This window comes from Cavia porcellus, unplaced genomic scaffold, assembly GCF_034190915.1.
Source record: "Cavia porcellus strain 051 isolate PalLab524CR breed Dunkin Hartley unplaced genomic scaffold, mCavPor4.1 scaffold_11, whole genome shotgun sequence".
In the NCBI taxonomy this organism is placed as follows: Eukaryota; Metazoa; Chordata; class Mammalia; order Rodentia; family Caviidae; genus Cavia; species Cavia porcellus.
Window position 1 is genome coordinate 58090447 of NW_026947494.1, and position 26050 is coordinate 58116496.

General features: G+C 38.9%; 2 protein-coding genes across 19 annotated transcripts in view; one reads left to right on the forward strand and one right to left on the reverse strand.

The window, feature by feature from the left end:
• Window positions 1-23598, forward strand: part of Ccdc125 (coiled-coil domain containing 125) — a 53921-nt gene extending 30323 nt beyond the window's left edge. For 10 of the 13 annotated variants that reach the window (XM_063258298.1, XM_013146590.3, XM_063258296.1 and 7 more), the window contains one exon: window positions 678-1591. In XM_063258298.1, coding sequence (XP_063114368.1) covers window positions 678-980 — 303 coding nt within the window. In that variant the 3' untranslated portion in view covers window positions 981-1591. Of the gene's footprint in view, window positions 1-677; window positions 2609-23007; window positions 23051-23462 lie in introns of those variants that run through there. The other 3 variants (XM_063258300.1, XM_063258301.1, XM_063258299.1) reach the window with 3 other exon arrangements.
• Cdk7 (cyclin dependent kinase 7) overlaps window positions 4193-26050 on the reverse strand; it is a 35052-nt gene continuing 13194 nt past the window's right edge. For all 6 annotated transcript variants that reach the window (XM_063258303.1, XM_003460948.5, XM_063258304.1 and 3 more), the window contains 5 exons: window positions 19942-20041; window positions 13511-13597; window positions 9314-9463; window positions 4737-4884; window positions 4193-4400 (listed from right to left, as the gene is read on the reverse strand). In XM_063258303.1, coding sequence (XP_063114373.1) covers window positions 4372-4400; window positions 4737-4884; window positions 9314-9463; window positions 13511-13597; window positions 19942-20041 — 514 coding nt within the window. In that variant the 3' untranslated portion in view covers window positions 4193-4371. The remainder of the gene's footprint in view (window positions 4401-4736; window positions 4885-9313; window positions 9464-13510; window positions 13598-19941; window positions 20042-26050) is intronic.

Here is a 26050-nt window from a genome sequence, read left to right on the forward strand (position 1 = left end):
CTTTCCCCTCTTACTTGGTGCACCGTTCTCCATGTCTGTGATGGGCCTCTGTTCACACTCCATTTTTGCCCATTTCCTGTCAGGCTAGAGCCCCAGGTGGGAAGAACAGCTCCCCTGACACCCAGCCAGCCGCATTCCACGGACAGTGTGGACAAGACCCACTCAGGCCGGCATTTGAGCTAAGGCGCTGCACACACACCGAGCTCTGCCTTGTCACTCCAGTTCTACAGGTGTCTCGACTGAACTGAGACCCTGGCTCAGGTTTTTTTTATTTATTTTTTTGTTTTTATTGGTACCAGGGATCGAACTCACGACTGCCTGCTTGCAAGGCAGGCGCTTATGCCGCTGAGCTAAGTCCCCAGCCCCTCTGGCTCAGGTTTTGAACATATATTTGTTTTGGTTTTGTATGGTTTATATAAAAAAATACAATAAAATAAAAATTTCCCTCTAGATCTAGACTTACAAAATTTTCAACACAAGTAATGCCATTATCCAGTTTTTTTCTCTTAAAAATAAATCCTCAGTGAAGTGTAGCATCCTGTTTGGGAATTAGGTGACAATCTGTATCGATGACTTCCAGATGTGGGGCTACTTTGATAAAATGCTGACAGTTTTCTTCTGGACATACTCTGTGGCTTGGTGACTAATGAGTATCTTTTGAATTTCTGTGCATGCAGTTAAATGATAAAGAAGAAGCGCTGGCACATCAGAGAAAAGTTAGTTACATGCTCGCTCGGGCCCTAGAAGATAAAGACACTGCTGCAAAAGAAAATAAAGACAAAGGTCATAGGAAGGAGGAGTTTCCATTCAAAAAGCCCTGGCATAAATCTTCAGAATTCTCTATGTCATGTGATTCTGTGCATTTAGGTGTCCAGATGTTTAATTCTGCGCACTGTGCTTGTTCAGTCTCACAGACAGATCCCAACTGCACAAGAACTCTGAAAAAATCCTGTTCTTTGCCGTCAAGTATCCTACTCTGAAGACATACCAAGCACCGGAAATCAGAACTGAGAGCTTTTCACAGCAGGAGACTCGGGCTGGGCTTAGAGTTCCATGGCACAGTGCTGGCTCAGCGTGCGCTAGGCCTGGGCCATCAGGCACTGAGAGAGGACTGTGTGAATGTTGATATATCCTGAAAACTATGTGCTTTCCAGGTTTTTTAAATTTTAGGAGGCAGTTTAATCAAGTTTTTTCTACAAAAAATTTATTAGAATTGTGTTGTCATTTTATTTATAAATATTATTATATTTTATAAAGTTTTCAGTGTTTGCCAACATCTTAGAAGCAAATTATTTGGGAGAAAACTGAAAAGTATGTAATTATTGATTATTAGGATCTTAGATCAGCTAAATCAACAATGTAACAGTGTAGTTAATGTTTAAAAAGTAATACCTAAAGCCAGGTGTGGTAGCACACACCTGTAATCCCAGCGCTAGGGAGGCTGAGGCAGGAGGATCACTTTGAGTTCCAGGCCAGCCCGGGCTAGATAGTGAGTTCAAGGCCAGCCTGAACTATATAGTGAGACCCTGTCTCCAAAAAAACAAACCAAAAAATGTTTTTCTTAATTAAAAGTTAAGATGTTGGAACTTCAGGAGAGGCATATTCAGTCATTGCCAATTTCGTGCCTTTGTCAGGAGGTGAATCTTTGTGAACAGCGTCCACAGCCTTGGAGCCAAAGGTAGCAGGCACTGAACAGGTTTCCCTTTCCTCATACCCTGTGGGTGGATATGATGGCCCAGGAGGGTCTTTTTGGTGACCTGAAAATGTCAGAAGCCACACATCCAGTCAGGGCCTCCAGCAAAATGCACTCTAGGGTTTATGGTTTTAGCTACCACGTGACCGTATGAAAATCAAGGTCTAGATGTCATTCATATTGAAGTTTAATAGGGTAGCTGGGGATTTAGCTCATCAGCATAAGTGCCTGCTTGGTAAGCGTGAGGCTGTGAGTTTGATCCCCGGTACAGAAAAAAAAAAAAAAAAAAAAACAGTTTAATAGGGGTGTACAACTTCCCAGTCATGAGGTACTTTATTAACTGTGATGCTATGGCAATGAGATAGCCACTCATGGGAAACCAACAGTTAAGAAACAAGTGAGTTTATTCAGCAGAAAAGCTGGGAGCAAACAACAAAGCAGAGCTGCTGGCCGCGTCTTTTCAAGTCTCCTTAAATACACTATTAGGGAAGGGCTCCCAAGATCTCACAGTTGCTATGGAGACCATGGGAATGTCACAAGACCCATTCTCCAACATCTCATGAGTTGATGCCCAGGATGTGAGCAATGGTTAGCTTGACTACTTTGTGCGGACCAGCCTTCTTTTTATGGTTTTATGGTTAACTAGAAGGGGAGCTGTTAGGGGAGTGGGACTAAAGTTCATCTAAAATTTAACTAGTGACCAGCAAAAATGGGGGCTAAGCAGAAAATGGAGGTACTTTTGCCCTCACAGTAACAAGGTCTCATAAACCAAGCCTGCTGACCTCGACCATTTGTGTAGCTGCCACTGTGTGCATATCAGATTGTAACTGTCCAGTGACACAGGACTGTACTCCCTTCTTATAAAACACTGAGAATTAAAAAAAAAGAATGCTTTTAAAAAGCATGAAGAGAAAAGCTCTTACTTCGCGGTATAGTTTAAGTGACTCACTGGGAAGGCGCTGCCCCACAGAAACAAGGCCATGGGTCCACTCCTTGCACCACAGTGACCCCTGCAGCAGAACACGAAGTCATTGGGGGAACATCCTGATTTCCTGAGCACTGTATTCCTTGGGGAGGTGAAAAGGAAAAAACAGGAATGTGATAGAAGTATTAAGGAGGTGTCAATTTTCCATGTAATGTTTAATTTTTCAGTATATTTATTTTACTTTGTCTTTTTCCTTTTTTATCGGTACTGGGGATTGAACTCACGACCACACACTTGCAAGGCAGGTGCTTATGCCGCTGAGCTAAATCCCCAGCCCAATTTTCCAGTATCTTAATAGTTGTTAAGTATGGGTTACAGAAGTATTTAGTTTTTTGAGACAAGGTCTTAGTATGTAAACCAGCCTGGCCTCCAACTCACTATGTAGCAGAAGCTGCCTGGAATTCCCAGTGATCCCCAAGTGCTGCAGTTATACGCCAACACACCTGGCATTTTTTTTTTTTTTTTGAGGCAGAGTTTCACTGCCCAGGATGTCACTGAACTTTCGACCCACCTGCCTCTGGTGCCTCCCGAGTACTGGGAATGTAAGTGTGCACACTACACCTGGCTATATGCCTTCCCCCTTTCCAAACTGGGGTGCACTCTCAGCCCTGGTCACATGCACATCCGGACAGGGACACTCCTCACTGCTCATCCCTGTCAGTGCCCTGAAAGCTGTACTGGGCTTCTGAGCGATGGGCTTCTGGAGTCAGTACTCTTCCAATCTGGTGACGTAACTTTCTTTTTGTACCCTCGCTTTCTTCTGTGTAATCGTGGGTATGTTAACAGTTTATCAAACTTCTATTGTATTTACCTTGGTGTTAGAGACTTTTGTTTTGCACAAATCCAGACCTATAAATTAGGCAGCTGTAACTGTAGTCTCATTAAGGATACACATGCCGGGGCTGGGGATTTAGCTCAGCGGCATAAGCGTCTGCCTTGCAAGCAGGCAGTCGTGAGTTCAATCCCCGGTACTGATAAAAAGCAAAAAGACAAAAAAAAAAAAGGATACACATGACTGACTCTATTTTTTAGGTGTGTATTTGTTTTTTAAGATAGGGTCTTACTATGTTGTTTAGGCTGGCCTTAAACTCACTATAGTCCAGGCTGGCCTTGAACCTATAGCAATCCTCCTGCCTCATCCTCCCAAGTGCTGGGATTACAGGTGTGTACCACCATGCCCAGCTCTCCAGCTCTATTTTAATCCCTCTGCTATTATAAATGTGATACTATATGGGTCATAGTTTCAAAGTAACTGATTTCTGTTTCTAGATAGGCTGGCCTTGTATTTGTGATTCTCCTGCCTCAGCTTCCCTCCACCACACTTGGTTTGATAGTTATTTTTATTAGGATTTTTATAACCCCCTCCTTTTTTTTGAGAAAAGGTCTGGCCTTGCACTCGCAGTGATCCTCTTGCCTCTGCCTCCCAAGCACTGGAATTACAGGTGTGCACCACCATGCCCAGCTCCTTTACATTTTCAATTCTACATTTTAGAGACAGGACCTTACCACTCTAATCAGCAAAACCAGAATTAAATTTTTTATTTTAAAATATTTAACAAAAATATTCCATAGTTTTACATATGTTACATCTGTAGAATATTTACAAATTCATTACCAGAGCATTTATTTAATGTTGACTATACTTCCCATTATCTGCCTTCAGTAGTGAAATACTGTCCAGTGTCCTCAGTAACTAAAAAACGAGCTTCTTGGGCAATCCTCCTAGAAAGTAAGAGCAGAGACAGGGTTGTTCACATGCAGTGCAGAGTGGCTGCAGCAGCCACGCAGCCCAGCTCTGCTACTCTCCTGCTGGCACCTGCTGACCTTCTGCATGCTGTGCCCACATTGTCTGAGAGGGGAGCATGCTGCACGGACACACTCACAGCTCTGAGACGCGCTCTCAAGGCAAGCAAGCATCAGCACATTCTATCTGCTTCATGCAACTTAAATTTATAAAAAGAGCTCACGAGTTGCATTTCTTAGCTGCCCTTCAGTCATGAGCCATATAGAACTATCTGCAGTCTTCTAAAATCATTTCTCTAAAAATGGCATTTTTACCTTGTTCCAAGGCCTCTGTTCTTTTTCGCTTTGTCACCATGGCTGGGTTTGACTGCTCCTTCAGGGCTTCCGCTGGACAGTTCGGTCTGGGCAGCTGACACCCAGGTGCTGGCCCTGGCCGATTACTGAAGTATGGAGTTTTTAATGCCTTGGACAAGAAAAGATACCACAGAAAGTTTTTTTGTCAGTATATTGAACTATGTAGAAAAACCTAGCCTCAGAAACTGTTGGGAACACTCAAAACACTATGTGATCACCTCCCTCTGAAAATGAGGAAAAAATAACATCAAATACTTGGTCATGCAAATTACTATGAATAAATATCCTGTCAAGAAAGAGACCCCCTCCTACTACTGCTGCAGCTCACCAGCTGTCCTCACAAAGGACTGTCCTCAGAAGACATGGTACACTTTGGTTCTCTAAATACTATGAGCTCTACAGTGCAAAGCACAGACAGAGAAACTTGCTTCAAGAGAACATGTAAGTTTGTTGCAATGTCTAAATATATTCAAAGGCTAAACTATGGACATATAAGTCTTCAAAATGAGTCTCTCTGTTAAGAAATGATAGGTTGTAACCAAAGGATTACAATCCAACAATCAATCTACCAGAAATAGACAGAAATTTTATTTGAAGAGTAGCTCAATTTAGTTCTACTGATTACACAGTGTTCTGTATTTTCTTTACTTGGGTCCAAAATTCCAATTAAAGCCAGTTTCATCCTACATGACAAGTTTGTCAACATCGTACCTGTCACCTATTACTGCACATTTTCTTTAGGACAATCCCTAGAAAAGGAAGTCTGTTTACTTCTGCTTCTTTAGCACTAGGAAGTGAATGCAGGGCCTTCACACTGAGCTATGTCCCTAGCTGTTGTTTATATTCTGAGACAGGGACTTGTTCAGCTGCTGGGCTGGAAGCTGGGGTCTTCCCAGGTAGGTGCCAACATGCCCGACCCACGTCAGTTTTACATTTGCAATGATGCTTTAGAACTTCCTTCGTTTAAGACTTGCATTTATTATTTTTAGGTCTTAGCAATAGGTAAGGTATATATAAATTAAGCTATAGGTAAATTAAGCTACTTCTGGCTATACAGAGCCCTAAGAAAGGAAAACAATCTCATTTTGACTTTAACAGCTATATACAACATAAAAAACATTTAAAAATTTTTTTGCCAGGCTATGGGTGTAGCTCAATGAAAACTGTGGGCACTCAGAACATGCAGCTCAAACCCTGGCATGGAAAAACAATTTTATAAAAATAAAACTCAATGTAACAAAGATACAGCCACAATATTATTACAACTAGTACTAGCTTTAAGTTATAATAATGAAAACAACTTCCTAGATTAATTTAGGTAGCCTCTTCTCATGAAGTAAATAATATATATGTATGAAAAGGTAATAGAAACTTTACATTACTTGTTTGAAATTAGAAAATTCTAATCATAAAATATTCAAACATGTGCTCATTAATATACTAAGTATTGCTGGGAAGGGAACACTTATTTATAAAACTAAAAGCACTAAACAATAATTTGGTAGTCAGCCAAAAATAAGAACTGCCAGGCATGGTGGTGTGTGCCTGAAACCCCAGCACTTTGAAGGCTGAGACAGGAGGAGCTTGAACTACATTTTGCAAGACCCTGTCTGCAAAAAATGAATGAATGAATGAATGAATGAATAATAATAATAATAATAATAATAATAATAGTACGGTAGTCACAAATCTCTGGTGGTTGGGGTCCATTTTGCATTCTTGATATATTATACACTGATACATTTTGTTAGATAGAAAGACCTGTGACTTACTTTCTTTTTTTTAAAACTAGTACGAGTGAACAAAATCAGGGTACTCTACCACGGACCTATATCATCAGCCCTTTCTAAAAATTTGAGGCAGGGTCTATGCTGTCCAGAGCGGCCTTGAGCTAGTGATTCTACCTCAGTGTTTCAGAATCTGAGAAATCTGTGCATTCCCCAGAGTACACCAGAAGGGTGTCTTACTGGTCTCTTCACTGCTCCTGCACGAGGTTAAAGCACCGCACTGTGTTACATGTCTGGACTGCTCTGCCCCTATAAGTGTTCATGTCTCCATTATTTTTGGTGTGCTTGATTCCAAGTAAGTCCCCCACACATTTCCATTAGTGCATGTTAGTTACACAGCTTAACCGGCTTCATTTAGGAAGATCTGTACCGCACATGACACACTACAATCACCCCATCTTGCCCCACTGTCACTCCTACTTTCACATTTTTAGGGGGGGTTCAACATGTTAACACATTTTGATAATTTTCATGCCCCATGTTACCCTGACCTTTACATTCCTACTCCTCCTCTCCCTCCCTCATAATAGTCCCCCTTCTCATAATATCTCATAATAGTCCCCCTTCTACTTTTCTGTCATCTTTTTCAGATTCCACATAATAGGAAGACTATGCAAAAAACTTTAGGGTAGGGTGGTTGGTCTTGGTGATTCAACCAGGACCCTCTGCATGCTAGGCAAGCACTCTGCTAATGAACTATATCCCCAGCCCAATCACAGATTTGATAAACGCATCTTTATTGTTTTAAGGGCTGGGGATGTAGCTTAATGGTCAGGGCTCTGGGTCTAATCCTCAGCACTACAAATATAAAAACAAAACCAACAAATTAAAAACCATCCTTATATTTCTGGGTTGCACAACTGCATTCATTCATTTATATTTTTTCTCTTGCTTCTTTAAATAGTAGGTATTGTTGGTATTCCAAGTTCTTGAGTTTAATACTTATTTCTTTTGTGTGTTTGGAGGTGGGTACTAGGAATTGAACCAGAGCCTTTATGAGCTGCATGCCCAACCTTTCTCCTTTTTTTTTTTTTTTAAAATTTGTTCTTTAGGAAGCCGAATGTGGTGTCAGAAACCTGTAATCTCAATCCTTGGGAGGCTGAGGTAGGAGGACTGTTGCAAGTCTGAGATCAGCCTGGGCTGCACAGCAAGACCCTGTCTCAAAACAAAACAAGCAAATCCTGATTTTTGAGACAAGGTCTCACTATGTATTTTCAGGGTTTTGGTTTTTTTCCTTTTTTGAGACAGGGTCTTACCATGTAATTCAGGCTGGCCTTGAGCTCATTTTGAACCCAGAGTGGTCTTGAACGTGCAACAGTCCTCCTGCCTCAACCTTAAGCTTGATCTTGAACTCACCATGTTAGCCAGGCTGGCCTCAAATGCACAGCGATCCTCCTACCTCAGCCTACAGAGTTCTAGTGTTATAGATGTGTGCTACCACTCCCAGCAATTTTTGAGGCAAGTTCTTGCTAAATTGCCCAAGCTGGAAACATGACCTTCCTGACTCAACCCTCTTGTATTTCTTTGAAATAATAGCTGTTTATTTTTATTTATTTATTTGGTCTTTTTTGAGATGGGGTCTCCCTATGCAGTTCAGGCTGGCCTTGAGCTCACTTTGTAGGCCAGGCTGGTCTCAAACTCGCAAGGATCCTCCCACCTCAGCCTCCTAAGTACTGGGATTACAGGCATGAGCCACACGCCTGGCTTAGTCAGCTGTTTATATATTGCTTTTTTTTTTTTTTTTTTTTGGTATGGGAAACTGAATGCAGGATCTTTTCCTTATATCCTAGCCGGGCATGGTGGCACACACCTGTAATTCCAAAAGTCTCAAAAACAAACAAATAAGCAAACACTCTTTTTAAAAAAATTTTGTGACAGTATCCCTAGGTTGCTAAGTTGCTCAGGCTGTGGTTGCATTTGTAAATCTTTCTTCCTCAGCCTTCCATAGTGCTGGAATTACAGGCATGCACTACCAAACCCAGCTTTTGGCGGGGCAGCGGGGCAGAGGGGCTTGAATCAGTCTTACAATGTAATTCAATTTCTTAATACATACAAAAACATTGTTTCTTAGCTCTGCAAGTAAAGTTCTTAAAAGCCAATTATAGGTGCTGCACACTTGTAATCCCAGACTGAGACAAGAGAATTGCAGGTTGAAGGCCAGCCTGGGATATGTAGTTAATTCAAGGCCAACCTTTACTACATAAGATGGCCTCCAAAAGAAAGTTTAAAAAAAAGCCAACTATAAGAAATAGGTATTTGGGATATTAGAGATATAGCTCAGTGGCACAGTGCCTGCCTGGCAAGTGCGAGGTCCTGAGTTTGAGTCCTCCCCCACCCGACAAAAAAAAAGAGAAAGAAATAGGTAATGCATTTTCCTAAACAAGTATCTATAGATGTATGCTCATAATATAATTTAATACCATCTGGATAGTGTTTGTAGCTTACAGAAAAGACACAAAACTTATTCTTTTGTCATTTTGAGACAGGGTCTCACTATTTCAAGCTGGCCTTGAGCTCACTTTGTAGCCTAGGCTGGTCTCAAACTTGCTATGATCCTCCTGCCTCAGCCTCCCAAGTGCTGAGATTACAGGCATGCATCACCATGCCCAGAAAATTTATTATTCTCTAAAAAATTTTTTTTCTGGTATTTAATGAATGTTAAACAATTTTATAAAATTCTATTTTTATTTTATTAATGCTACCACTAACATTTTCTTTATATCTGCTAGTAAAAGGCAAGTTGTTAAATACCTGTGTGGCTGTAATCCGAGTACATGGATTAAATAAGAATAAGCCTTGTATGAGATCGAGCAAGTCATCTCCTGCTGCACTGAAGATGTGCTGCAATGGGATTCCAGGGAAACTCTTGAATGTCACGTAATCTGGTAGACTGCACATGTCCTGTGAAAACATTTTTATAATTCAAATTTTAATAAAGGACTGAAAGGCGTATCATTGAAATAAAGAGTAGAAAATAAGTAGAAAATATAAATAAGTAGAAAATATAAAGAAATAAGTAGAAAATATAAAGAGATCGTATTTAAAAACTTCTAGAACTAATGAATAATGTAAGGTGCAGCATAAATGATAAATATGAAAACCACAGTTCTATATACTAACAGTGAACATGTTGACACTGAAATTTGAAATATAAATGCCATTTATAATTACAGAAAAATATGTACAGTCTCATGTACTAAAAGCTACACAATGCTGATGAAATAAAAGATCTCAATCAAATGGTAAGATATCTTTTATTTTTTGAGAAATCTGGTTCTTAAGCATTGGAAGATTCAACATAGTAAGAATTTTAATTCTCAAATTGAGACAGGTTTAAAATAATTATCAAAACTTTACGTATACACCAGTTATTCTAAAAGTTACATGGAAAGGAAAAGGACTAGGGCAGCTGAAACAACTTTGAGAGGACCCTTTCTACCTGAGGTCAATGCTTAATACACAACTACATTAAAGCTGTGTAGTACTGGTACAGGGATAGAAGCATGGATTAGCAGAATGTAATAGATAACCACACATTATCAAAACCCAAGGGGGTTTTGAAAAAGCTACAGACCATCTTTTCAACAAATGATGCTGGAACACATGAACACCAGTCAAAATGAGAAAGCTAGACTAAAGTTCCATATGTTATATAAAACAAACTGAAAATGGGCCATGGATTTAAATATTACATGTAAAATTATGCCACTTCTAAAAAAAACCCAGAAAATAGTCAAAAATTAACACTTCACATGAACAAAAGTTATCATCAATGCATGATCCATTAAAGGAAAATCTAGTAACATAAACTGGATCAAAATGAAAGACAATATCATGTATAGGTACAAATTCCAAATGATGAATGTTATAGTGCACTATGTATATGTACCAATAAATTTTTTTTTTTTTTTTTTGTGGTACCGGAGATTGAACTCACAACCTTGTGCTTGCCAGGCAGGCACTCCTGCCGCTGAGCTAAATCCCCAGCCCCTAAAATGTACCAATAAAATTAATTTTAAAAAATTAAAAAGAAGTCAGGGCTTTAGCTCAGCAGCATAAGTGCCTGCCTAGCAAGCGCAAGGTTGTGAGTTTGATCCCTGGTACAAAAACAAAACAAAACAAAACTAAACAAAACAAATCAACTTATTGTAGAGGTCTGTAAAGATAATGGAAAAAAAAGAGACCAACATAAGAAAAATAATCTGTAAAACTCATATGTAACAAAGGTCTACTATCTAAACCAAATAATCTAAGTAGAAAACTGGGGGAAAGGAAAACGGGCCAAGGGACGTGTCACTAGAGATCTGCTGATGATGCTGAGTACTATAGTGCTCACCTACAATCCTCTTTACTTGTGAGGCTAAGGCAGGAGGACCCCAAGTTTCAGCTCAGCCTAGAAAAGTGACATCCTATCCCAAAATAAAACTTTAAAAAGGGCAAGGGGTGTGGGTCAGTGGCAAAGCGACTGTCTAGCATACACAAGGCTCTGTATTTAATCTGCAGACCACAAAGAGTGGGAAAAATGTATATAGTATATGACAAGTAAATACCTGAAAATATATTTCATATTAATGGTAAGGCAGTAAATACTGAAATCACCATGAGCTATCACTGTACCATCCCCTTTAGAATGCTAAGTGGGGAAGTCAACAGCAAAAGGACAACACTTTAAAACAAGGGAAGGGAAAAATGGGAACCAGATTACTGATGGGTTAAAGGAGGAAGTAGGTATGTCTATAAAGAGGCAGTTGAGGGAGCTATGGTGACTTTGTTTCAGTATTGCAGAATGAACACAGATCCTTGCACTGAACTACATCCCCAGGCCTTTTCCTTTTAGACGTGGTCTCATTAAGTTGCTAGGGATGCTCAGTATCTTAACTATAACAAGCTAGTGTTACACTGTTCTAGTTTTGCAGCTTGGAAAAAGCTGAGTAAAGGGTGCATAGGATATCTCTGTATTATTTCTTACAACTTCAAGTGAATCTGTAATAATCTCAAAATAAATTTAGTTTTAGAAAATGAAGGGAAGCCGAGTGTGGTGGTGCACACCTGTCCCCGCATTCATGATGCTGAGACAGGAGGATCATTGCAAATTTGAGACCAGCCTGGGCTACAAAGTGAGCTCAAGGCCAGCCTGAACTGCATAGGGAGATCCTGTCTCAAGCCAAAAAAGGAGGGTGGGGAGGGAAACATCAATAAGCAACTACTATTTAGAAGATTGCTTGAGGGGAAAAAAATGCGTATTATGAAACTTGTCTCTGGTGTCAGATTCAGCCCTAGCTCTGATACTCACTGTGGACTTGGGTAAATTACTTAATCTCACTAAGCTTCAACTGTTTCATTTGTAGGACTCAGAGGATTAAACATAATTTATGAAAAGCTCACTATAAAAAAGTGTTCAACAACTGATGGAATACTAGAGCATATTTTATAATTAGAACCTATATAAAACTTTCATTTAGAAGTAACAGCACCAATAAATTGCTTAGATTTTTTGCGGGGGGGTGGGGGGGAGAGCGGGGCAGGGGGCGGCAGCGGACCAGGGATCCAGCTCATGACCTCATACTTGCCAGGCAGGTGTTATGTCGCTGAGTTAAATTCCTGGCCCTTCTTAGATATTTTCCGTGTCAGATAATTTCATTACAGTTTTAGCTAGAAGATAAAAAGTCTAAAGTTTTCTCATTTCTATCATTTGTTTATTCCTTATGACATGGGACTACAACGGGAAGGAAAATCAGAAGTGTTTTTTGGTCAGTACTGGGAATTGAATCCATGGCCTTTGCACTGAGCTCCACCCTAAGCTCTTTATAAGTTATTTTACTTTGAGACAGGGCCACACTAAATGATTAAATTCCTAGGCTGTGCTCAAACTTGTGACATGTATCAGCTGCCCAGAGTGATGGGATTGCAGGCATGTACCACCACACCAGCTGCAAGTTGCTTAACTTTATTTTAGGAATAAGTGAGAGTGCATTACTGAACTGTAATGTAAGATTTAGCAACCTAAGCTGGATATGGTGGTATATGCCTGTAATCTAGCCTTGGGGGACTGAGACAGGAGGATCCAGAGACTGAGGCCAGCCTAGTCCAGCAAGTTCAAGACCAACTATGTACTACATAGTTAGACTCTGCCTCAAGAAGTTAAAAATTAAAAACTTAAATTGCTACCAATTTTACCAGTTTCAATACTGTTTTTCCCCACTGTAAGGTGGGTCCCACTTTGTTGCCCAGGATGGCTTTGAACCCAAGTTCAGCAGTTTTCTTGCCACAGCCACCCCTGTGTTATAGCTGGGATGTAAGTCCACACTATGCTCAACTTCTCTCCCTTTTAGAGACAATGGTATGGAATAAAATAATCAAACTACTTAAACATCAATTGCGCGAATGATAAAATACCAACATTCATTAAGAAGATATTATGTAACCAAGCAATATCCCCCCCAAAGTACTCATATGCAGCCACTGAAGAGATCAGTGATACATACAGCAAAAAGAGCTACTTTAGTGGAAAAATACAATACTACAGTGTGACCCCTTTCTTTCCCTTCTTTTATATTGGTAGAAAGATTGAACCTAGAGACTCATGCAGGCTAAATACACACGCTACCATTCTAAATTCTTTCCATAGCCCCCAATTTTGTTACATAATGAAGAATATGCAACTCTGTTATGATGTTTGTGTTTCTGAAATGTACACTCAGCTTAGCTTTATACTACACTGTGATTATCCTGAGAAGGAATTATCACTGGACTGGATGAAGGGCTGCAGAGATTATATCCCTTAATTTATTCTTTATCATTTGAAATCCTGGAATGAGGTATCTTACTAGGTAATTGAGACAATCAAGCCATTTCTTCCATAGCCACACAAAACACGACAGAAAGCCTATGACAACTGTGTAACTTTAGTGAACCCTAACATTTCAAAGAAGAAGCATGGAAACTCACAGGCCACTGCTCCTCAGTTGGTGTGCCCAAAGTTTCAAATATTCTTGTAAGCTGATCGAGATCTGAGTCTCCTGGCAAAAAAGGAACCTGGGGGTAAAACAAAGAAAAAGACAAGATACTGCAAGGTGGTTTGTGATAGTTATTATACAAATAAACTACCTACCTATTTACTTATATTGAGACAAGGTCTTGCAACACAGTCTAGGCTGGCTTTGAACTCACTATGTAGTCCAGGCTGGCCTCAAACTTGCTGCGGTCCTCCTGCATCAGCCTCTCGAGTGCTGGGTTTACAGTATGTGTACCACCCATAGCATATACTATAAATTTAACAAAATAACTGAAAAACTATTAGAAATAAAGGACTACTTATTTAATTCACTACTACTTATTTCACTCTAAGAATCTCTAATAAACTCTCACCATGTAATAGGCACTGGCCTAAAGCTTTAGCCATTATAGCAAAAGTATTTAAGATAGTCCCTGTTCTCCCCTGGGGTAAGGTGATAAACACTGTTGAAATAAAAACACAAGATTGATAATCTGATGGTTTAGCATCTTACCACCTAGACAACTTGGAGCCGTCAGGAAAAGCTTCCTAGAGGGAGAGGCAGAGAAAGGTGATGGATGCATAGGAGTAATGGTACTCAGTAGAGCCTAAGGTGGAAGCAGTGACCATTCTAACCAGGAAAGGGATTGAGCCTGGGAGAGAAGAGAACTCGCCAACACTCCAACCTCAGTGAAATGATTTCTTGGCAAATTCTTTGTTTAAAGAGGCAAACTGGCAAACTTTGAAAGAGGCTCAATAATCACAAGCTAAAAATTACACATGCTGAGGCTGGGGATTTAGCTCAGCGGCATAAGTGCCTGCCTTGCAAGCAGGCAGTTGTGAGTTCGATCCCTGGTACTGATAAAAATGAAAAAGACAAAAAAAAAAAAAAAAAAAAAAAAAAAAAAAAAAATTACACGTGCTACACTATCAACATCTCTGCTAGCCATAGACGTTATTTTCTAAGTCATTTTTCTCAGATATCTATATAAACAAATGGGGGGGGCTTTATTCTCAATAAAATGGCCAGGAGCACTTTTAAGAAAATTTAAAAATACTTATATTTTAAAATGTTATTGGGCAGACATTTTAAAAACCAGGTCTCTTAACATTTTTGTTCTTATAGACTTTTTTTTTCTTTTTGGTACCGGGGATCGAACTCAAGACCTTGCACTTGCCAGGCAGGTGTTTTTGCCACTGAGTTAAATACCCGGCCCTCTTATAGACTTCTTCCAGTGAAACTATGTAAAAATATCCCTCATACCAGTTATCAATGTATTGCTTTTCAACTGTAAATTCAACTTTTGCTTTTTCTGAAAAAATGGGTCTGGGCCCTTTCAATACTGCTCTCCACTATGGGCACTGAGCTTTGTCAGGAAAGGATGCTGGGGACACAGCATAGGGAGAAAGTGATTTTTTCCTGGTCCTCTGCTTGCTTGCTGACCCTGCAACACCCTCAGGCTCTCACGCTCCAGACTTCCAATCTGCAGACAGGCCCTGGTGCTCAGCTCCCCAGTTTGGGGGCCAGCAGAGTTCTAGAAGAGAGCCTTGACAGCCACTTCCTCCTGCGGGACTCCTGCAGACTTCCCGTGCTTTCAGGAAGCAGATTTCTAGCATGTTCTACCAGAACTCTCAGCATTCAAGTACACTGTAGTCATCTACCCAGCTCATTACCTTCCATTATGCCCCCTCCCTTTTTTTGCCTTTCTTTTGTCAAATAGTGATTCCCCATCTTTTATTTTTATTTATTTATTTTTTGGTTTCCTGTCTTTTAAATCATTGGCTCAGTATGACAAACACCAGGTCCTAAGTTCGATCCCCAGTGCCAAAAACAAACAAACAAACAAAATACATCACCTGTTGTTTTTTTCGTTTTGTTTTTATCTACTTCTTTAAAACAGGGTCTGGCTATATAGTTCAGGCTTCTCTCAAACTCTTAACTCTTAGAAGTCTTGCCTCAGCTACCTTAGTACTGGGATTTGGGCATGCACCATCACGCTCAGTGTTTTGTTTTGTTTTTAATATTGTACAATCAAGGAAAATGTGACATTTATCTTTCTGGGTCTTTCTGATTTTGTTTAATGTGATGATCTCTAGTTCCATCCATTTTCCTACACAGGACATAATTTCATCTTTCTTTATGGCTAAATAATATGCCATTGTGTATATACCATGTTTTATTTATCCATTCATTAACTCATGTGCACTAAGGCTGGTCTCATATCTCTTGCGAATTGTGCTGAAATAAACATAGGTCTGTAGGTAGACAGTTACTAATTCTTTATATTAACTTCTCTGAATAAGATGCTTTTTTTTTTGGTCTTTTTCCTTTTTATCGGTACCAGGGATCAAACTCACGACTGCCTGCTTGCAAGGCACGCGCTTATGCCACTGAGCTAAATCCCCAGCCCCACAAGATGCTTTCTAATATCTAATTCAACCTAGACTTAACATAAACCCTCTTAAGAAAAAAATTCTGGAATGTGCTAAATTACATTACTGGCTGCACAACAGAAGGATGAAAGAGCTAAGAAAAGTCCGTTTGAACTCATACATTAAGGTAAATCAACAAAGAAACAAAAAAACCCTGCTGCTCCACATTATTTTCCTTGAATGCCGAAGTGAACACTGCTTTGGAACCAACCCAGAAGCAACAAAAACTTCTCTGATCCCAGGACACTGGCTATTTGAATTATTCTGCTCCTCTCCCTAGAAATTAAACAAAACTATATTTTTATGCATATTAAATTTACACAAGAAACTGAAAAGATATTAAGTAATATTAGAAGCATTTTTAGAGGGGCTGGGGAGTTAGCTCAGCGGCATAAGCACCTGCCTTGCAAGCAGACAGTTGTGAGTTCAATCCCCGGTACCAATAAAAAAGAAAAAAAAAAAAAAAAAGAAGCAGCATTTTTAGGAATGCTCCTGTTTCTTCTCAAACACCAAAGGATTATCTTGTTCTCAATGGGGTATATCGACTTTACAGATATTCACTTTACAGATAAAAGCAAACTGGGGATGAATAGATAATTTAGTCACATTTAAAACAGACATGGTTTTATATGACGTGAAAATTTACATTAAAATGAACTTACTCAACTGTGCTTATAGGAGAAAATAAAATAAAATAAAATGAACTGCTAAAGACAGGCATGGTGGTACATGCCTGTAATGTATATGGTCTTTGAGTTCAAGGCCAGCCAGGACTACATAGGGAGACCCTATCTCAAAAAACAAACAGATACAAGCTACTAATGTGTGGGTTCTGGATCCTATTTGAATAAACCAACTGGGAGACATTCATAAGAAGCCTGGCATGGCTGCATATGCCTATAATCTCAGCAGCTGGGAGGCTGGGGGATTGCTACGAGTTTAAGGATAGTCTAGGCTACATAGTGAGTTCAAGTCCAGTCTGAAACTCATAACAGGACTCTGCCTGTCATGGTTCCTGTCTGGATGTCCTCTGAAAGCCTCATGCAGTCATGGAGGGTTGTTTCTAGAATGTGTAAGTAATTCATGAATTGCTGGTCCAATGCCAGGATTGAGTGTTTAAGTGCTACATTCACCCTAGAGTATATAAGACCTACACACAATATAAGAGTCTTCTTTCTGTGTTCCTTCCTTTTTGCTCTTATTGTTTTATGAACCACTGCCCTGGTGCCACACTCCCTGCCAAAGACAGGGCCCAGCAGACTATGGACTGAAACCTCCACAAACTGTGAGCTAAATAAACATTTCCTTCCTTAGTTTTGGGTGAGAGATGTTTTGTCCCAGTAATGAGAGAAAACTAAGATACTGACTCTCCCCACAAAAAATGAGACATTTATGGAAAAACTGGGGCATCAGAAATACCAGGCTAGGTATCTGATTAAGACACTGTTCAGGAATTAGTGATTTCTTGGCCCTTCTCCTTCAGCCTCTCCTGCCCTGTCTTTGGTAACTTTCTTTGTGCTAAGGCTAAGATTCCAGTTATCAAATATCATCTTCCACCACGCCAAACCTCTCATAATCCACCGGTTCTGTTTGTTTATTAAACTTCCTTCTTTCTAGAGACCATCTGCTGATGCAGCCCTCTCCCTGCTCTAACCTGGACTAACTGGCCTCTCAGCCAGTTCCTCAACTATTTTCTCAGCACTTTCCTACACATTTTTTTTTTCTTGTTCGAGACAAGATGTCACTTTGCAGTTCAAACTGGCCTTGAGTTCATTATGAAGCACAGGCTGATCTCAGTGACCCTCCTGCCTCAGCCTAAGTGCTGGGATTACAGGCATGCACCACCATGCCTAGTTCTCCTGAACTTTTAAATACAGAATTTGACTTAACTTCTTTCCTGTGTTGAACCTCATGTCTTAGATCCCATGTCTTTCGTGGTTTACTCTTATTTATAGCAAAGCACATCTTCTAAGAAAGGAAGTGGATATAATTGGGGGGTACATCCTAGGCAAGCACTCTATTAAGGAATATCTCCAGCCCCTCTCTAAATTTTATTTTGAGACAGGGTCTTGCTAAATTGCCCAGACTCTCCTTGAAGCTGTAAGCCTCCCACTTCTGCCCCACAAGTGGCTGTGATTATATTATACCCATGTACCTCCAGGCTCAGCTGGATGAAAGTTTTAACAGACCGAACTATTTATTCTGATAAGTAATGAAAATATGAATGGGCACTGAATTCTAGGTTCAAAATTATTTTCCTGAATATCAGGAAATTAAGCGCTCACATTCCAATGCTGTTGCTAACCATTCTTTTCTTGTTAGTGCTGGGGACTGAACCCTGCCAAGTCACGACAGAGGTTGGGCCCTACTGGATCAGCTGTTGCTCCTGCAATCTTAAGATTTCCCAGTCTCCAAACTGTGAGCTAAATAAACCTCTATTCTTCAAGAATTACCAGTCCGTGGTATTTAGCTTTAGCTGCAGAAAACAGACTCCAGACTGGCTGCCAGCAGCAGCTTCATCAATCACAAGGGTAATAATAGATACTCTACAGTGTACTAATAGTTTCTAAGAAACTATCATATTCAATAGGCTGAGTGCATTAAATGCATTTTTAAAATTTTTGGATTGTTTGGGACAGAGGTGGTCTTAAACTCACTATGTAGCACAAGCTAGCCTCAGATCTGTGGTAATCCTCCTGCCTCAGCCTCATGAGTACTGGGATTATAGGCTTGCATCTGGCATTTATTGTACTCTTTATATCAATTTCACTATCTGTAAAATGGAGATAACTAACTACATTGAACTCACAGGCTGCTAGGAAGATGACAAAGTAGTGTAACCTTGCAGCAATCCTCCTACCACAATGCTAAACTTTATATCTGCAGAAAAGCCTCCAATGCAGTCACCAGAATGAAGGTCAGGTAGGGATATTTTATTGTAGATGGTATCAGCTACAGAAATGTTACTATGCCACCATGTCTGCTGTTTAATAGAACTAAAACAATGGTCTCACATGTTTTAAAGTTCTATGGAGTGACAGCCATAGTCTATTTAAAGGTTCTAAAACAGCTGTAAACAAAAATCTCCCAGGAGGATATAAATTCATTCTAACACATTTCCTATACAGATACTGCCATATTACAAGTTGATTCTGTGTTCCAAAGTATACTTATAAAGAAGTTCTTATTCTAAGTAGGGCTCTTTGTATCTCATATTAGCAATGGATAAAAGCTTCTACTTAGGGGGAGGCTTTTTTCTAAAGATGGGGGTCTCACTGTGTTACCCAGGGTGGCACCAAACTTGTCATCCTCCTGCCTCAGCTTCCCAAGCAGGTGCTTTATAGGCATGCAGCATGGTGGCTGACTGGGGTATTTTTTTTTTTTTTTAATTTAAGAGGAAAAAGAGAAAAACACAAAACAAACCAAAGCGGTGTAAGGGTACACGTAATACAGAACTACAAAAAAACCAAAACAAAACATAACAGTAAGAAATCACCTGTTAGTAGATTACATATTATCATCTTGAAAATAGTTCCTCAAATCATAGTATCAAAGAATACAAGGTGGACATTCAAACAGGGAGACTGCAAACAGCTGTGTTCAATGATCCAAAAACATTGATATAGTCAGCTATTTAACACCCCTAAACACACTTGCTGTTATATTCATTAGAGCTCTTTTTCTTTTTTTTTTTTTCCTTCTCTTTTTTACAACAAAATTTACACATTTTGGATTTTATTACTCCTTAGTGCTTATTACTTTTTTTGTGGGGGGGGGGGGAGAATACAGTCAAATATGGCAAAACAAAGCTGTCTGACTGGGGTATTTTTAAAAAAGTAGCCTGCTTATGGGATTTTGTTGCAGGGATAATAGAGATTAATTCATATATAGATTTTGAGAATAATTAACTGTATCAAGTACACTGAAGAGTGTACATTAATTTAGGACTTACCCTTAAAAGCAGCTCTGCTAATATACAGCCAACAGCCCACATGTCCACACCCACACCATACATCCTTGCTCCAAACAGTAACTCTGGTGCCCGATACCATCTGAGAAATTAAAAAATCGGGGGGAATAGAATTATTAAAGCATTTTTTTAATTTAAAAAAAAGATTAAGATAAAAGAGGATATAACAACACAGGTCAGAACAGAACAATTTAAGCAACATAGTGTTGTACCACAAGACAACCCAACATAACAGTAGCTACCATAATGTCTTTTACCTTGAAATATTTGAGTATACCTTCATATACTATAGCATCAAACATAACAAGACAATGTAAAACCACTAAAGAGAATGGAAGTATTACAGGGTATTCAGAACGAACTAACAGAAAACAAACAATGGTTACTATACTATCTCCTTGTCTATAAAAAGTTTTGTTTATACCATCACATATAATAAAATCCAGTAGGATACCACATGATAAAACTGATGCAGACAGAAGAACAAAAGCTTGGTGGGACTTCAAAACAAGATGATATTAAATCATTGCTAGCTATTATAATATCTTGTTTTGTTCAAAATAGCTGTTCATACCATCACAGATAATAAAATCAAACAACAGAAAAAAACCATTCCAACTAATGAATGAAAGCATTATAAGGCTTTAAAGCAATATAATGGGGAATCATGATTACCACATACTTTTATGTATTCTTACCATTTCTTACACTAGGGAAACTATTATTTATACATGTGAGTTTGATTTATTGCGCTTATGAGTATGGTCTCAAGCTGTGTCCATGTATTTATAAATACCTCAATGTGATCATTCTTTATAGCTGAGTAATACTCCATTGTATAAAAATACCACATCTTTTATCCATTCCTCAGTTGATGGACATGTAGGTTGTTTCCAAGATCTGGCTATTACAAATTGTGCTGCTATAAACAAGGTTGCACATAAATCACTATGGTATGATGTTTTCAGTTCTTCTGGGAATATGCCTAGAAGTAGAATAGCTGGAATAAATGGGACTTCTAATCCCAGCTTTTTGAGAAATCTTCAGACTGACCTCCACAATGGCTGTACCAGTCTATACTCCCATCAACAGTGCAGGAGAGTTCCTTTTTCCCCACAGCCTCTCCAGCATTTGTTGTTGTTGGTTTTTTTGATCCTGGCCATTCTTTCAGGAGTGAGATGGAATCTCAGTGTAGTTTGAATTTGCATTTCCCTAATGAACAATGATGATCAACATTTTTTCATGTATTTATTTGCCATTTGTATTTCTTCATCTGAGAATTTTGTATTCATCTCAGATGCCCATTTTTGGATTGGGTCTTTGAATTTTGGGGGTCTGATTTAACTCTTCATATATTTTAGATAGAAGTCCTTTGTCTCAAGGACAGTTCACTAAGATTTTTTTCTCAGTTTGTGGGTTTTCTTTTCACTATGCTGGAGATTTCTTTTGACATGCAGAAACTTTTTAATAAGATGTGATCCCAGTTATTGATTCTGGGAAGTATTTCCCGTGGGTTTGAGTCCTGTTCATCAATTCTCTACCTACCCCTAAGTCTTCAAGGTTTTTACCCAATTTGTCTTCCAACAGATTTAGTGTTTCTGTTTTAATATTCAGATATTTGATCCATTTAGATTTTAATTTAGTACATGGTGATAGGCATGGGTCTAGCTTTAGTTTTCAGCATATGGAGAGCTAGTTTTTCCAACATCATTTATTAAAGAGACTGTCGTTCTTCCAGTGAACATGTTTGGCCCCTTTATCAAAGATAAGATGGTTGAGTGTGTTTGTATTTGTGGTTGTATCTTCTAATCTATTCCACTGATCTTCGGCTCTGTTTTGATACCAGTACCACGTTGATTTTACTGCAGTTGCTTTGTAGTATAACTTCCAGTCAGGGACTGTGATGCCTCCTGCCTTGCCTTTGCTGCTTAGAACTGTCTTTGCTATTCTAGGTCTCTTCTGGTTCCAGATAAATTTTAGGAGTGATTTCTCTAGATCTATGAGGTATGCAGATGGTATTTTTTATTGGGATTGCATTGAATCTGTGTAACAGTTTTGGGAGAATAGCCATTTTCATATTTATTCTTCCTATCCATGAGCAAGGGGTATCTTTCCATATTCTGAGATCCTCTTCAATTTTTTTCACTGTATTATAATCTTTCCTATATCCTTCACTTCTTTCCTAAGAATAATTCCTAAATATTTCATTCTTTTGGTTGCTAGTGTGAAGGATGTGACTTCTCTTATTTCTCTGTGATTTTGTTATATAGGAATGCTACTGATTTTTGAGTATTGATTTTGTATCCAGCTACATTGCTAAATTTATTTATTATATCTAGGAGTCTTTCAATGGAGTTTTGGGGGTCTTCTATGCAGAATATCATGTCATCTGCAAATAATAATTTAACTTCCTCTTTTCCTATGTTTACCCCTTTTATTTCTATCTCTTGTCTAATTGCCCTGCTAGTATTTCCAGGACTATATTAAATAGGAGTGGTGACAAGGGACATCCTTGTCTTGTGCCTGATTTTCAGGTAAAGGCCTTCAGTTTTTGGCCATTTAGTATGATACTGGCTGTTGGTTTGTCATAGATGGCCTTTATCATATTGAAGTAAAGACCATCTATTCCAATTTTCTGAAGGTTCTTATCATGAATGAATGTTGTACCTTATCAAATGCTTTTTCTGCATCTATAGAAATGATCATGTGATTCTTACTCTTGGCTTTATTGATATGGTGGATTACATTTATTGATTTACGTATGTTGAACCATCCCTGCATACTGGGATGAATCCCACTTGGTCATGGTGTATAATCTTCTCGATGATTTGCTGCATCCAATTTGCCAATATATTATTGAGGATTTTTGTATCTGTGTTCATTAGGGAGATTGGCCTGTAATTCTCTTTTTTAGTTGGGTCTTTCTCAGGTTTTGGTAGTAGAGTAGTAATTGCTTCCAGGAATGACTTAGGAAGGATTGCTTCCCTTTCAACTTCACTGAAGAGTTTGAGGAGTGTTGGTATTAAGTCTTCTTTGTATTTCTTGTAGAATTCTGCAGTGAATCCGTCTGGACCTGCGCTCTTCTTTGTAGGTAAGGACTTATTTACATTTTCAATTTCATTAATAATTGGGTTATTCAGCAGTTTTACATCTTCTTGACCTAGCTTTGGTACTTCATATGTTTCTAGGAATCTGTCTATTTCTTGTTATCAAACCTATAAGAGTAGAAGTTTTCAAAATAGGTGTTGATGATCTGTATTTCTACAGAGTCTGTAGTGATTTTGTCTTTTTCATTCCTTATTGCATGAATTTGAGCTTTTTCTTCCCTTTTAAAAAATAAGATTGGTTAGGGGCTTATCAATTTTATTTATTCAAAGAACCAACTCTTTGATTCATTGATTCTTTGGATTGTTTTTAGTCTCTATTGCATTAATTTCTGTTCTGATTTTTATAATTTCCTCCCTTCTTTTGGCTTTGGGCTTGACTTGTTCTTCTTTCTCTAGATGTTTGAGGTGTAACATCAGGTTATTTATTTGTATTCGTCCTGTTTTCCTGATGTGTGAACTCAGTGCAATAAATTTTCTTCTGAGGACAGCTTTTGTTGCATCCCACAGATTCCGGTAAGTTGTAGTTCTATTTTCGTTTGCTTGTAGATATTGTTTAATTTCTTCTTTAATTTCCCGTGACCCACTGATTACTCAAGAGTATGTTATTCAGTTTCCATGTGTTTGTGGGATTTTTGTAGTACCTTTATCATTAATTTCTAGTTTCATGGCACTATGATCTGATAACATGCATGGGGTAATTTCAACTCTTTTGTATTTATTTAAATATGTTCTGTGGGCTAGTATATGGTCTATTTTATTTTATTTTATTTTAGTCTTTTTCTTTTTTATCGGTACCAGGGATCAAACTCATGACCGCCTGCTTGCAAGGCAGGTGTTTATGCCGCTAAGCTAAATCCCCAGCCCCTATATCGTCTATTTTAGAGAATGTCCCATGTACTGCTGAGAAGACGGTGCATTCCGATGTTGGTGGAATACTCTGTATATGTCTATCAAGTCCATTTGTTCATAGGTGTGATTCAGCTCTGTTATTTCTTTGCTGATTTTCTGTCTGGCTGATTTGTCCGTTAGTGTCAATAGTGTGGTAAGGTCTCCTGTTGTAACTGTGTTATTGCTAATTTGGTTTTTCATTTCTATTAATAATTGCTTTATATAACTGGGTGTTCTGGAATTTGGTATAAATATATTTAAGATTGTTATCTGTTCCTCTTGAAGTTTTCCCCTAACCAGTATGTAATGACTTTCTTTATCCCTTCTGATCATTCTTGGTTTGAAGTTCACATTGTCTGTGAACAGAATAGCTATCCCCGCTTTTTTGGGGGATTCCTGTTGCATGAAATATTGTTTTCCATCCTTTGACTTTCAGTCCGTGAGTATCCTTTTGGGTTGCATGGGTTTCCTGTAGACAGTATATGGTTGGATGTTGTTTCTTGATCCATTCTGCCAGTCTGTTTCTTTTAATCGGTGCATTGACACCATTTACATTAATGGTTATAACTGTTATAATGGTTTGTTTTTGACATGTTATCTTTTTGCTGTTGCATGTTTATCTTTCCATTCTGTTTAACTGTCTGCTTTGCTTACTGGTTTTTTCCTAAGTGCATGTAAACTGTCTTTCAGCATCTTCTGCAGGGTTGGCGTGGTGATCATCAGGTTCTTCGTCATGGAAGTATCTTATTTCTCCATTGATTTTGAAGGACAGTTTTTCAGGGTACATCAGTCTAGGTTGAAAATCATTTTCCTTTAGGACCTGAAATACTTCACTCCATGCTCTTCTTATTATTGTTTGTGCTGAGAAGTCTGCTGTGATTCTGATAGGTTTTCCTTTATAGGTGATGTGTCTTTTCTCTCTGACAAATTTTAATATTCTATTCTTATGTTGGATTTCTGGAATGGTGATTATTATATGTCTGGGTGTAGTTTTATTTATGGCTATTTGGAGTTCTACATGCCTCCCTGATCCTGATGTCAGTTTCCTCTCTCATGTTTGGGAAATTTTCAGCAATTACTTCTCTAAATATCCTCTTGACGTCCTTTATGTGGTCCCCTTCTTTCTCATTTATCTCTATCAATCTTATGTTGTTTTTCTTTGCATCATCTTACAGCTGTTAAATTATTTCCTGATTCCTTGTTATTTTTAAAAGATCTTTCCTTTCCTGTCCACTAGCTGCAATCTTGTCTTTGAGGTCTGAAAATCTACCTTCACTTTTATTGAGGTGGTTCTGACAACTTTCAATGGAATTTTTGATTTCCTGTATATCTCTTTGCATCTGCTTCATGTATTCTGTTTGTGTCTTATATTGTTCATCCAGGGATTCTACCTTTTCGTTTAGTTCCTCTAATTTTTTAACTGTGTCTTCTTTAGATATGTTCAGCATCTCTTTCATTTCTTTTATCATTTCTCCTTTTACCTGGGTGTTTATTTCTAGTTTGAATCCTTTAAAGCTTCCCAGAGTTGCTTCTTTATCTCAGTTGCTACTATTTCAGGTATTTCAGATCTATGGCATATATTTTCTTCTATGTACATAGCTCCTAAGGTTTCTTGGGATGGGCTGGAGGTTTAAGATCATGTTTTGATTTTTTGTTTTGTCATTTTCCTGTATTTCCGTGTTTCAAGTGTTATTCCAAGGCTTCCCCTGGGCCTGTTGGAAATCCTCTTCTATGCTCTCAGCTCCTGGAACTCTGGCCACAGATTTCTTCAAATTGAGAGAGGGTCATTGGTAGTGGGGCAGGCAGGCCCAAGCCCTGCGGGGCCAGTCGAGTGTAGCTGGAAGCTGTGAAGTTCCTTGGCTGGTAGGAGCAATGATCCCAATCTCCCGGGCTTGGGATGATGCAGGGACACTCACCCTAAGCTGCCAGTCTCCAGAATTGAGGGCGCAGGCAGGCCCAAATCCCCAGAGCTGGCTGAGCATGGCAGGACGCCAGAAAGTTGGTGCAGGCAGGCCTAAGACCTGCTGAGCTGGTCCAGTGCAGCAGGAAGCCCTGAAGTTCCAAGCATTTTTTAGAGATGAACTACTCTTGCCTAC